This window comes from Barbatula barbatula (assembly GCF_947034865.1).
Source record: "Barbatula barbatula genome assembly, chromosome: 1".
Lineage (NCBI taxonomy): Eukaryota > Metazoa > Chordata > Actinopteri > Cypriniformes > Nemacheilidae > Barbatula > Barbatula barbatula.
In genome coordinates, this window is record NC_136766.1 from 35,084,784 (window position 1) to 35,098,647 (window position 13,864).

The 13,864-nt window shown below is 38.0% G+C and overlaps 3 protein-coding genes across 3 annotated transcripts in view; all 3 read left to right on the plus strand.

Moving 5' to 3' along the window:
* Window positions 1–2,718, plus strand: part of pcsk6 (proprotein convertase subtilisin/kexin type 6) — a 41,618-nt gene extending 38,900 nt beyond the window's left edge. The window contains exons 20-21 of the mRNA XM_079464717.1: window positions 1,197–1,309; window positions 2,130–2,718. Of these exons, the coding sequence (XP_079320843.1) occupies window positions 1,197–1,309; window positions 2,130–2,230 (214 nt within the window). The 3' untranslated portion in view covers window positions 2,231–2,718. The remainder of the gene's footprint in view (window positions 1–1,196; window positions 1,310–2,129) is intronic.
* Window positions 2,719–6,790: 4,072 nt separating this feature from the next.
* On the plus strand, window positions 6,791–10,067 carry snrpa1 (small nuclear ribonucleoprotein polypeptide A'). The gene is made up of 10 exons (XM_079463054.1): window positions 6,791–7,049; window positions 7,168–7,421; window positions 7,508–7,655; window positions 7,915–7,993; window positions 8,072–8,118; window positions 8,199–8,301; window positions 8,582–8,661; window positions 8,987–9,059; window positions 9,293–9,386; window positions 9,776–10,067. The coding sequence occupies exons 2-10, from the start codon at window positions 7,340–7,342 to the stop codon at window positions 9,922–9,924; spliced, it is 855 nt and encodes a 284-aa protein (XP_079319180.1). The 5' UTR covers window positions 6,791–7,049; window positions 7,168–7,339; the 3' UTR covers window positions 9,925–10,067.
* A 248-nt stretch (window positions 10,068–10,315) lies between these two features.
* On the plus strand, window positions 10,316–13,852 carry selenos (selenoprotein S). Its single transcript, XM_079463186.1, has 6 exons — window positions 10,316–10,575; window positions 11,626–11,757; window positions 11,832–11,938; window positions 12,021–12,110; window positions 12,194–12,260; window positions 12,848–13,852. Exons 1-6 carry the CDS (start codon window positions 10,494–10,496, stop codon window positions 12,925–12,927), a joined length of 558 nt encoding a protein of 185 aa, XP_079319312.1. The 5' UTR covers window positions 10,316–10,493; the 3' UTR covers window positions 12,928–13,852.
* The last annotated feature ends 12 nt before the right edge of the window (window positions 13,853–13,864 follow it).

Sequence of the window (13,864 nt, forward strand, 5' to 3'; positions counted from 1 at the left end):
CAAATAGAGGCTTTTATTAAGGTCACGGATGGTGGTTGCGGTAAGAATGAGAGAGAGCGACGGAAGTTCACTGGAGGCAAATAAAGCAGACAGTCATAAAACGTTAGAAAGGTGTGACCTTGAGGGTAACCCATCCTGAATGAAGGACTTGAACATACGGACACGTATGATAAATACTGTACAAGTGCCTTGAGGTCAAACAGAAAATGCCATGGACTGAACATCATAAGAAGTGTGAGGGATGACTGCAGAGCTGTTCTCATATTGCCCTCATATTTGAAGTAATAATAAACCATCTCTCATATTTAAGACAACAGTATTTATTCTTAAATCTTTATTGTCTTGACTACACTTAAATGTTTTCAGATTGTGGGATGCAGGCTGCTGGGCTGGTTATATGGGACAGATTTACTAGCGCGCTCTAAACCAGGTTCAGCTCCATAAACGTGGCTCCAATATACCATTTATGGCACAATATGACTCATGTCACCTTACGGTCTCAGTTAAAGGCAGAGTTTGAAAAAAACTGCTGTGAAGAGTGACAATGGCATTACAGTTATTCCCAGAATGCATTGCAGCGGTTGCTTGAGCTTATAAAGATTATAGACAAGTGCTTTGTGAACACGAATAAATAGAGACTGTATCAAATGTTGCGTGTACTGCATTCCTGGTGTTATGCAGTATTATTTACTAATATTTCTATGTTAATGATTTTTCTATAGTAATGTATTTACATCGTTTTTCTTTTTATCTTATTTCATGCTTATCAACACTTTTTTTTACCTTTTTATTCTTAAGCATAATCACTTGTGACCCTGATCACGAAACCTGTCATAAGTCGCACAGACTTTGAAACCATTGTATGGGTCATTATTATAGATTTGATCTATCATGTTCCATAAATATATTTCCTACCATAAATATTTAAAAACATTCATTTTGTGAGTAATATGTAATGCAAAGGAGTTCATTTGGACAACTTTAAAGGCGATTTTCTCAATATTTAGATTATTTTTGGATTATTTCAAAGTTTTTACAGTCTGTGTCTAATAAAGCTCAAATCTTGATCTTCATCGTGCTTCTTATTGGATCCTTGTGTGTTTTTGTTTTATTAAACAGCAAGAATACAATGTGTCATTTATATTTTATAGGACTATTGTGTGATGATGTCTGTGTGTATTTTGTCTGTTTGTCAGATGTGAGGAGAACTGTCTGAGCTGTCAGGGTCCTGGTACGAGTTGCACGCAGTGTAAGGACGGATACAGTCTGGCCAGCCGGACGTGCATCATGAACGCCACCTGTAACAACGGTACGTTCCTTTGCTTTTTTTGTATCGCAAATTCTATGCGGTCCACAAGCGCTGTGATTGGTCTGCTACGGCCCCACCCTTTCAGGTAAAAGAAAAGTCTGCGATAGCGCCGCATTTCCACATACGCCCGTGGACACGGCATCCTAGCGTGGTCCACAACAATGAGGACAACGACGAAGAAGTATACACGAAAACCGACACATAGCCTTTGCCGTAGGTCTGACGCAGAAGTATAAATCGACCTTAAATTTAAAGAGACAGAAGTTAATTCTGTCATTATTTAGTCACGCTCACCTCAAGTTTTTCTTCCACAGAACACAAACAAAAGATATTTTGAAGAACGTTGGTAACCGGACAGCGGCGGCACCCATTCACTTCTATAGACAAAAAACCACCGCAAATCAGTGGATGCCGCCGTTCTCAGATCTCATCTCAAGTTTTTGCGAGTGTAATGAAAACAAAATAATTGGCAAGCGTTCCGGAAAGGCGAAACTACAATGTTGCATCAAATTCAGCTTTGAGAGGTTTTACTGGACTTTCAGATCTTCTCTCTCAAACACAGATTCTCACACAACTCACAGCTGGAAACTATAAACGCTGATGGTTGGAGAGAGGGAACACAATGAGTAGATAGATTTCAGACCACAGTGACGTAAAGGATCAAAAATGATAATGCACGGCTCGAACGTGACTGACAGACTTGAAAATAATGATAATAACGTGAGTGTAGCTCCAGAAAGATTTGGCACCACGACTGAAGCGCCAGCCTTAGCTCTCTAAGCATTTCTGATCGGTTTATGTCTCTCTGTCTCACTTTCAGCGGATGAAGTGTTCTGCGAGATGGTCAAGTCAAATCGGTTATGCGAGAAGAAACTTTTCCGTCAGTTCTGCTGCAGGACATGTCTGATGACCGCCGGATGAAAGACAACAAGAGAAACGTTGGACTGACCTCTTCTCTCTCTTTCTTCTGTTGTATTCTCTAATGTACATTATAAGCTAGTATAGTGTGATAGGAATGAAACATCATTATTCTCATCGTAAGAAAACCCCATTAGGGTTTTGATTTAAACCAGATCTATTTTTAAGATTCTCCGTTTTTTAAACATGCAGTACGTGCATAAATGACTTTTTATCCAAAGGCATCGCTGTGAAATAGATCTTATGATATGATGATTGTGCTGTATGTGATGGAAAGCATCTGGAGCGCTGGTTTCCAGAGACACACATTCAATGGATGGATGTCGTCTGTAGTCGTCGTTGGGATGGATTGGAATGTTAAGAGAGACTGATTTTGTGAGACTGGTCACATGAGAAAAGTTTGATATGTAACTCTGAACGTTCTGTACATTTATGTTATTTGAAGGTGGAACAGGTACATCAGTGATATATAAACCTCAATTTCTTTGTCATCCGTTGTTCTTTTATTGTTTTCTTAAGTAACCTTTACACAGCATCTACACTGATGCAATATCTTGACACGCATCTGATTTTTTCAAATACTTTTACGGATTGTTTATCTTAAAACCCCATCAAGTTTATTGAAACGCACACACAAATCCACATGGTTTTGCAAGATTCGTAGTTTTAATTTATTTTCTCTTAGAACAAATGAGTGCATCGTGACTTTGTGGTTATAGCTACATTGTAAAATAACTTAAAATAATATTTATGTATAATAAAAAGGCACCCGACATGTAAATTTGCAGTCAAAAATATACCTACGCCACAACCTCCAAGTGGGAGGGGCTTAGGGCGCAAGTAGGCTGGATTTTGACCTGTGATTGAGGACGGCAGGACTTTCTATATATGTTAGTAACTAGGCCTATTAAAACTGTTCTGACATCAGATTGTGCCTTTTCACGTGAGCTTGGGTTAGTCTCGTATTTTTCATACAAAATGCCAAAACACAAAATATTCGGCCACCAACTGTGGATGATGAACCAAAACTACAACAAACTACATTGAATAAACCAATCACAATCCTCCGGAGGTTCCACGTGAGTGTCCACATGCGACCGTTTTGTGTTGGACGTAAGTGGAAGACAATGGAGTTGGTTGGCAGTTTAAAAGCGCACTTGTGTTTTGTGACCGGATCTGGACGAGGACTGTGCCTGTCCTGGTGGTCTGCGTTTCAACACTAATGATCACTTGATCATTTACGGTGATTTCCCAAATTAGAACGTGTAATTATTTAGAGAACTATTTGGAACACGTCCTCAAGACGAGTCTTAGACAGTGTGACCCGTAGTGACCTGAAGATGCTATCACACACACGCACAGCTGTTCTGAATAACACTTAACGCACAACACTTCTCAGATAATGCTTTCACTTGAGCTTGCATGTTAGTGTTTCTTCACAGATAGATCATCTCTTTAATGATGATGCTGATACACAAACACAACTATTGCCAAAACACAAAACTATATGGTGCTTTATTCATGTACTGTTGCTGCCACCCCATACTTTTTTTAAATGCAATCCCATATTAGCTCATCTACTTGTACTCGGTTCTTTGATGGAGATATACTTTACAGTATAGACCACTTTGCAAGGTTTTCATTTTTTTATTATTATTTTGTTTTTATCTTACATGTAATTTAATCTTTGGTTTAATCTTTTAAATTGTAAATCTTCTTTTGGTTGTATTTTGTTCAAACGTTTGTGAAAAAGGAAGTTCTTCTGGACCAGCACTGTTTACGTCATCCAAAGAGGTCTATAATGAAGACTTATTTGTGTTTACTCTTTTGATTGAGCAGGCTATTTAATACTGTCAAATAAACGTACATGATTTCGGTTTATATTGTAACAATATACCATATAAATTATTGTGTTGAGTTCACTTAAAATAACTGTACAAGTACTTTGTTGTATAAAAACTAGTAGTCTACTGAGAGTTTACGTTACGTTTCATTAATTACAAATGTGCTAAATTCTTAAAAATGAAGGTTCTTTAAAAGGTTGTTCACAGCGATGCCATAGAAGAGCCATTATTGGTTCCACAAAGAACCATTCAGTCTAAAGGTTCTTCAAAGGATCATCCATTTCTTACATTTCCACAAAGAACCTTGTAAAACAGAAAGGTTATTCGGATGTTAAAGGTTATTTATGGAACCATTTAGACAAAAAAGATTATTCTGTGGCATCGTGAATCACCTTTATTTAAGTATTGAACTATAAACCTCTACCTGTAAATTCACTTGTAGTATAGTTGAAGCACAAACAAAAACCTTAGTTGTAAAGTGGTTGTGTACTTAAAGTGAACTACTGTTACACCTAAAGAATATCATAAAAGCACACACCTTGGTCCACGTGAAAATATTGGTTAAAAGCATCATCCTAATAGTACATTTACTGTATATTACTTTCTACATAAAGCATACCCACTTAAGTACCAAACAAGTAATGTAACGTCTGTCACAACACACCACATGAGCCACTCACTCTCACATGGATGTTTGACTCAAGAGAGAAGTGATGTTTCTGTGTCTTTGAGAGCCATCTAGTGATCATTTTATATATTGGTCACTGCAGTCAACATTAAATATCTGTAATGTGATGCTATAAGGTTGAACTAACTTGCATAACTGGAAAAAGATGCTCATAGATACTCACATGGCTGCCGAATGGTTTGTTTTGAAAATGACCCCCCAGGTCTAGTTGTTGTTGTTGTTGTTTCATTCGTCATAAAACAAATACATGAACTATCAAAAATGACTTTTTTACTTATTTATCTATTATTAGCCTAGAGGTTATTGTGATTATATCAGGTCACGTTATTTCTTTATTTTCATTGTTCTGTTATTTGAACAGAACACAATCATATGTTCTTTATTTGTTCAGAGTATTATGTTATTCGGATAGAACTATGATTTTTTTATCATTTTTAATATGCAGATATGCAGGTTTGATTTTTGCTTTTTATTAACTAAAGGTAAAAAAGGCAAGAACGTATCACACACACACACACACACAAGCGCGCACACACAGGTCTTGTGTGATTCTGATTGAATAATAAATGTATGGTGAAAGAAACATGTTAGACAACCACCACTGACAGGTTTATGGGCATTTTTAATTCATTATACTGAGGGATGAAGAGTAACAGCATATTACAAAAACAGTCATAAGACAGAATCCATCAATCAGTAGGGGAGACCGGGTATGGTTGTAACACTTTTTTCTTCAGGACCTAAAACTACCTTTTTGTTTAGGCTACACATCTGAAACTTTTAGGCAAAGTACCCACAGTTGTCTACTACAAATGACAACACTTTAAATTTATTCAACTATATCACAGACTTTGTGAGATGATGACAAATACAAGGTGGTCCTTTGTTACAACCTACCCCACTACTGGGGTAGGTTGTAACACATACTGGGGTAAATTGTAACAGGTAGACAAAATGCACAAAAACTTAGGGTACTCCAAGTGATATGCCAAAACAACAGTTTTATTTTAAATGAATGGCTGCAATAAAATAAAATATGGGGAGTGCATGAGCATATTGTGTGTTTTTCTGCATGTACATGTGAACATTTGTGTGTGCATGTCTGTCTGTACGTGTGTGTGTGTGTGTGTCATGATTCTCGAGTGGTGAGACACGGAGAAAGGACCCAGGTGCAGACAGCGGGTAAGGGGTTAACATATTTAATAAATAATAAAACAAAGACCCACGTGGGGGTAACATAACAAAACATGGATACAATAACAAGACAGGACTAAAACTAACTACACTTAAACAAGACTTAAAATAACTTTTGACATGAACTACAAATAACTAAACTAGAGTACAAGACACAAGAACTCACCACACAACCCACAATGAACCAGCACAAGACAGAAGACACAAGGGCATTAAGTAAGGGAGCAAATCAACAGGGAAACAGGTGTAGGGCATTAATCAATAACGAGAGGATGGGAACAGAGACGAGACCTGGAGAGAGCGTATGGAAGGCAATTACAACAATAACTGCCTCTCCACATTAAACATGAGGTTCTGTCATGATCCTGCCACTACACTAAGAGAAACATGACATGATGCAGCAGAATCATGACAGTGTGTGTGTGTGTGTGTGTTCAAAACACGTGTTACAAACTACCCCGCCACTGTCACCCATTCTTTAGCTAGCTGTATTAGCATGGTGCTTTGAAATTGGGAGGAGGTTGATACACCATTCTTTACTAGAGAAACTACAGTTTGACCTGATATAACTCATACAACATTATCTACAACAGTAGAAGTACTAAACAAAATGTTATCTTTTTTTTTTTTTTTACTTTCTTACCTCAGAATTAGATTTTCTGCTGTAGCTTCAGGAGAGATAGCAGCACAGACTGAAAAATCTCCATGTGGGATCATAAAGGAAGCCTTATTTAACTGAAATGGTCACATGACTCCTATCGTATCCCCGATTCGTGGAATTGGTAGTGTTACAACTCTCCCCGTGTTACAACTATACCCGGTCTCCCCTACAGCTGTGGCACAGAGATTATTATTGTCAGTAAATTATTAGACTGATGATTTCAGGTTTACTTTGAGAATTGTGAACATAATATAAAGATTATAAGAAAACAACAATAACCATTAATTTCAACTGTTTTAGTGCTTTATATCAACATGACCCTGTTTACTTGATACACATGTCAGCGGTCTTATGATTCATTTCAGTCACTCTGCTTCACATCTAAACGTCGCATTTGTAAACGGCTTTTTGCTTTAATACATTAGAGTTTGCATGGTAGTAGATTTTATGTTTACTGTTATATCATAAAAATTATAGCGTTTTTGCAGTAGTTTTGACATTTAGTAAAAGTGATCCACGTGTTTACGTTTGTGTTTCCGGTCCATCCCTCCAGTCCGCCCGGTGGCGCTGTAGCGCAACTCAACTTCCTCTCCGAGAAAAAAAAGAAGAACAGACGTTTCCGGTTGGCGGCAGCTTTTCGCGTGCGTGAAACGCAGACGACAATAAACTTCTCTTCAGAGTTTGATTTTAGTTTTCTCGAGTTTGTTTTCTTGTCACCTGTCGACATGGTGAAACTGACGGCGGAATTAATCGAGCAGGCGGCTCAGTACACGAACCCCGTGCGGGACCGAGAGTTAGATCTGCGCGGTGAGTCGACGCTGCAGGCCCGGGCGTCTCAATGTCGCTTTTCTTTAACAGTGTTTACATTAAAACTTCACGTGGTGTCTCCGCAGGTTATAAAATCCCGGTGCTGGAGAATCTGGGAGCCACGCTCGACCAGTTCGATACCATCGATTTCTCGGACAATGAGATCAGAAAGCTGGACGGGTTTCCACTGCTGAAGAGACTCAAGACACTCATGATGAACAATAACAGAATTTGGTGAGACAGACACGTTCCCTTAGCGGAAACGTATAGCGATAACCGCGGTTTAATTTAAATACCGCGGTTTACCGCCGGTGATGCGAATCTTTGTTTTAGGACCTGCAGTATTCTGTTAATGATGGGGGGAGTGGTGGCATAGCACCGAGGGGCTATATTGATCCAGTATAGACAAAAGATGAAAAGATTCAAATGTACTTTCATGAAAATCGTTCATATAGACACATTTTGAAGGCTTTTTTTCCTGCATGTGTTGCAGCCGAATTGGAGAGAACCTGGAGCTGGCTTTAACAAATCTGAGGGAGCTGGTTCTCACAAGCAACAACATCCAAGAGCTGGTGAGATTAGACGCCTGTGTTTCACGTGATCTAATATTGTGAGCCGATTCACTGAAAATAAATCTGTGGGTTTAACAGGGCGATTTGGATCCTCTGGCATCAGTGAAAACATTGACCCTGCTCAGGTCTGTCCTGAATTAACCATCAATTTATGTAACGTGCTGCTTGTTAACGTCAAATAATCGAACCTTTACTTTCTTTTCAGTTTGCTCAGAAATCCTGTTACCAACAAAAAACATTACAGATTATACGTCATCAACAAACTTCCGCAGATCCGTGTTCTGGACTTCCAGAAGGTCAAACTGAAGGTAGCGTTGGACTGTGATGAGTTTATGGTTCTGTTCAATGGGGCGGGGTGTGATGGGGCATGACCGAAGTTTTTGTGCAGTGTGTGTCTGATGTGTTTGTTTAATTTTATGTTTTGGTGTTTCTTTGAGAGGTTTGATCTCGTCTACATGAATCTCTTTCTGGAAACACATTGTTCAGTGTTTATTTAGTACTAATCACTTCTCAATGGAGTGTAGCACCCTGGTCCATGATGTAGCGTTTTGTCAACGTTTGCTTGAACCTTCTGATGTATCGCCGTAGGAACGTGAAGAGGCCGAACAAATGTTCAAAGGCAAACGCGGTGCTCAGCTTGCGAAGGATATTGCCAAGCGAACCAAAACGTAAGACGAAAGTCCTTGATCGAGCTCAGCTCTCCCGAATGACCGGACTGTGGAAGTGGGTTGTAAACGCACTTTAAAATCTGTGCAGATTTGGCCACCCAATGCTCACATTTCCACCTGAAACATAATGAAGCTTACACAAAACAATCACAACACGACTGTGTTTCTCAGGAGAGCTAGCTCAAGGCATTTCTCTCTTGTATCTGTTTATTAATATTGATAAGAAAGTGAAGATACTACACTGTGGTTGGGAGAACAGAAGTTGAAAGGCTGTAAAAGGAAACGCTGGTGTGTGATTTCAAGCCCATATTTGCTCTGTTTTTAGGTTCACACCGGGAGCTGGACTTCAGGCTGAGAAGAAAACAGGACCTTCGGCTGCAGATGTTGAAGCTATCAAGGCATGGCATTATATGCAAATAATTGTTGCTCACTGTGATGGACTGAGTTGTGAAACACGGGGAACCTTTTTATAGTGTGATACTATAGAACGATCATTTGACTATACAATATGCAGGTGCAGGGTTTAGAAACCTCTCTAAAAAGTGGATGCAACCTCTGAGATGTGCATATCTGTCTGAAATGTTAGTGTAATGGGTTATTCATATTTGTGTATCGCTTTGTGTGCCTGTAGAATGCTATTGCTAATGCCACGTCACTGGCTGAAGTGGAGCGTTTAAAGGGATTTCTGCAGTCCGGACAAATTCCTGGACGAGAAATGAAATCAGGTAAAGTTATCACGCTCGATTAAAAACACTTTTTATATTTGTGAGCATGTGGCAATGAACATACAAGTCATTAGAGTGCTAGTTTACCCAAAGATAAACATTTGTTCATCATTTACTCGCCCTCATGTACATTCGAAGTGTCTTTCTTCCACAGAACACAAAATAAGATATTTTGAAGAATGTTGTTAACTGGCACCCGTATTGGTTTTGCGTCCATATAATAGAAGTGACTGGTTGCCAGTGCCGTTCGGTTACCAATTTCAAAATATATTTTGTGTTCTGTGGAAGAAAGTATTGAGATGAAAGGCGAACTATCACTATGTGTCCACCCCGACAGTATCGAATCAAATGGCAATTTGGCTTTTCTTGAACCTTTTGCTGTTTTTTAGGAGCTCCAAACATGGTTGAGGAAGAGGAGGAAATGCAGGAGGAAATGCAGGAATCAGTCATGATGTTTGGTGACATGCAGGGCGCGGGAGAGGGAGAGAATGGAGACGGCGAGGACATGCAGCAAGAAATGCATGTTAATGGATCATAGTGATTTTGTTGTTTTCAAAGCTGTGTGAGACGCAGTACATGTTTTGGTTGTAAATTAAAGTGTATTAAACTTTTTTTTATTAAAATAATGTGAATTTTGTTTGGTTTAAATCTGGGCAAAATAAACTGATTTATGCTTGATGAGCTGTTTTTAACTACATGGTGTCCTTCCAAGACAGTTCTTTATTAAAACCATATAGGATATTAAGGGTCATTAACGGGAATAAAGACTAGGAATAGAATCCAGGCGTTTCATTAGACCTTAATATTTTTGTTCAATTTGAATTAATTCTATAATCTACATTAAGCTAAAAATATGTAAATATTAGGAAAAATAAATAATGACAAAAATCTATAAGGTATAATATGTAGTGCGTATTCGGTGTAATGTCTCCAGCTGGCATCTGTACAGCTGGCGCGCGTGCCACACGTCATCTCACAGCTGATTGGTTGAGAGGTCTCGGCTACGGAAGTCCATGCTGCGTTTAGTTTAGCATCGTTAAAACCGTCGGCTGTAAACATGTGGTGATTATTACATATTTTCATAACAACACAATAACACATTTGAGGATGGAAGCGACAGACGATACACATGTGAGAAATGAAGATGTGCCTCCTCAAAACCAAGATCTGACTTTAATTCACACATCCGGTATGTAAACACGAGCGAGCGCCGTTCACTCGAGCGTCAGTTTAGCATTGATTAAGATATCAAATAATATGAAGTTATCTAATATATATATATCAGGTGGTTTGATATCGTCTCTACGGATGTGGGTTATAAAGGGCTCGAATGTTAGCATCACTTTTAGATGGATGCAGAGATGAACTACGGAATGACTTGCACATAAACAGTAAAGCTGAAGTATACACTGCATTACATCACTTCATTGACGTGTATAAACACGTCTTTAATCGACATGATTTCGGTGTTATTCTTACTTTAATACTATATTCAATAATGACATCGATCTCTAAATCTAAGTGTAATACTGTGGACACTAGGTCCAGTATACTATAGACACTTGTTGGGTGCTTTTTGTTCACTATACCACAACAAAAACAATTTAAATGAATATAATACAAAAAAGTTTTAGCAAAGGTATTTTTGTATTGAACTGGTTTTATATATATATATATATATATATGATGTGTTTGTTTCCAAAATGAGATGACTCAAAAAATCTAAAATCATGTTTTAACTGTGTTAGTTAACTGTATTTTTGTTATTATGGCAAACCAACTGCGGTTTGATCGATATTGATTGGAATGCACAGTAAATAAACATGAAAAATGTTAAAAAGAGAGTTCTCTCATTTAGCAAAAAAACTCAATATTTTATAGGTATTGTTGTTGAATCCTCTCTTTCCAAAAAAAATACTTATTTTCTTCAAGTTTTTATTTTTAATTATTACAAATATTTAATCATTTTTGGCACACCTTCACTATTTTATAATTTTCTGTCTTTTTCTTAATAGTGGTGCAAGCACACCTGGTTAATGTTCCTAATGGCTTTATAATAATTCATCTGTTTTATAGTGAATAAGGCTTGGATTCATAATAGTTTAACTAAAAGTCAGACTAACACAGTCTCTCATACTTTATATTATATAAAAACTGGACAGTATATTATTTTCAAGATATTCTACAAACATGTACTGCAAAAACAAACTTTACTGTAATAATATTTCGCTTTCAACAGTTGCTGCTTATCTATCTGACTATGGCTGGTATCTTTTGTTTCTCGGCGTGGGAGTCTATCTTCTCATCCAACATCTCAGTAAGAAGCGATCCGGAGGAAATGAGAGCCAGTCTGCCTCAGCGGTGAACCAAGGTCAGAATAAAGAATGTCTGATCTCGAAAAACGTAAAATATTTCAGACATGAACATGTTAGCGTTTATCCGCAGACCCCTCATCTGTGGCGAGACGTCAGGAGGCTCTCGAGGTGTCCAGGCAGAGAATGCAAGAAGAACTGAACGCCAGAGCTGAAGAATTCAAAGAGAAGCAAAAGAGGGTGAGCTGCAGAAACGTGTTATCATGCCATGCATTTGAGATCTTGTGATTAGTGCTCATGCTGGTTTATCTGATCTTTGTAGCTCGAGGACGAGAAAAGACGACAGAAAATCGAGAAGTGGGAAAGTATGAAGGAAGGAAAGAGTTTCAAAGGCAACGCAAAAGTTGCACAAGTAAGACGTTTGGGACTTTGCGCCGTTCTGAGACTTAAATCTGCAGGCCTTTGGTTTTACATAATCTTTCTTATTTCCTGCAGAACACTGAAGAGGCCTCGTCCTCCACCGTTTTGAAACCAAAGACAGATCAAAGGCTTCGTAACAGTGGTATGCATTTCTGATATCCCAGAAAAGTCCGGACAAAGTTGTAAAACTCAGACACTTACAATTATATAATTATTTAAGTGTACCAGATAAAGTTCACAATATCATTATATACCATGAGTGTTATGAAGGACATGCCTTACGCCTCATACTGTAGTTTTTAAGTTAGTGTAATATATATTACTCATTTTGTTATTCATGAGAAAGACGTTTTTTAGAAAAATATCCTTTTTGGGATAATCCAGTGAATGGGCGTGAATATTACTTCACAAGTTAAAAACAGAATAACTAAGCATGTAGTTCTTTAAAGACTGATTAGTTGAGTCACGCTTTCGTAAAATAGTCGATGTATAAACACTGTAAAGGGGTCATGTGTTTTACTTTGTACCTTTTGGATACCAGAGCACTATTATACTATTTCTATTATCCGAGAGGTCTGTTTCTCTTTCAGCGTAGCCCTACATTTCACAGCGGAAGATTGTTGTCCCAGTTTCTAAATTTAACATCTCTATAAAAGGCTGAATCCCTAAATGAGTCAATGTGTTGTGTATTATTAGTCTTATTAGGTTTATTCTGTTTCTTTCGTTCAGGATATAATCCTCTGACTGGAGATGGAGGAGGAACGTGCTCCTGGAGACCCGGCAGGAGAGGGCCTTCCGCTGGTGGATGAGGTTAAAGTGAGGGTCGGACCCAAACCTCTGACCCTTTGACATACAGGAACATATAAATAACTGAATGAAGCTGTCAGTGACATTAGCACGCTATACGGAACATCATCATCTTCACGCTTTTAGTTTCTGGTAGGCACTCACGAGAACAACTAAAAAAGCAACTTCCAAAACATGGTTTGTGTTACATTTTTGGTTGAGAACAGAAATAGTGGTGAAAAAAGACTCTTATTTGTGCCTATTCTTAGACGTTATGTGTCTGTGTGTGATTGACAGCTTGTAATGATGCCTCCTCAGTAAAGGTATTAATACCAGTGTGGCAGGCTGATGACTTTCAGTTATTAAATATGTTCCTGTGCAGTAGTAAGAAAACGCTTCAAGGACTGCATTCATATCTTTAAAGTGCTTGTCTTCGGTTATACAAAACATGTTTTACAACAAATCAAATCATGCGGTTGTTGGTAATATAGCATCTTTAGCGGTGTTTTTTGAGTGATTTGTTTAGGAAATTAAGTTGTCGTGTCACAGATTATTTCACTGTGTTTCTCTGAATAAAGTCATTCTCGCTCAGTGTTCGTCTTTATTTGTCACAGTAATAAAATTCGCTCTTGTGTTTTATGGAGCAGACACCATCAGAGTATCAAACTGAGCTTTTATATCGATTTTTAGATAAAAAATGGTGTATTCAAAGTATAGGTACATTGAGAACAGTCACCAGGACTATAGTGTAGTCTTGAATCTTTGTATCAATAACACATTAAACCCATTCTTATTTCAATTTTGAATAACTTCTATATATTGTAGAAATCTATTATTATATGTGATGGTAAAGCAGAAAACATGCGAGTGTACAGATGTGAGGTCCACTAGGTGGCATGATTACGACATGATGTGGCACGTGATACTCTTACAAATGACAAAATGATGATCATATCACAT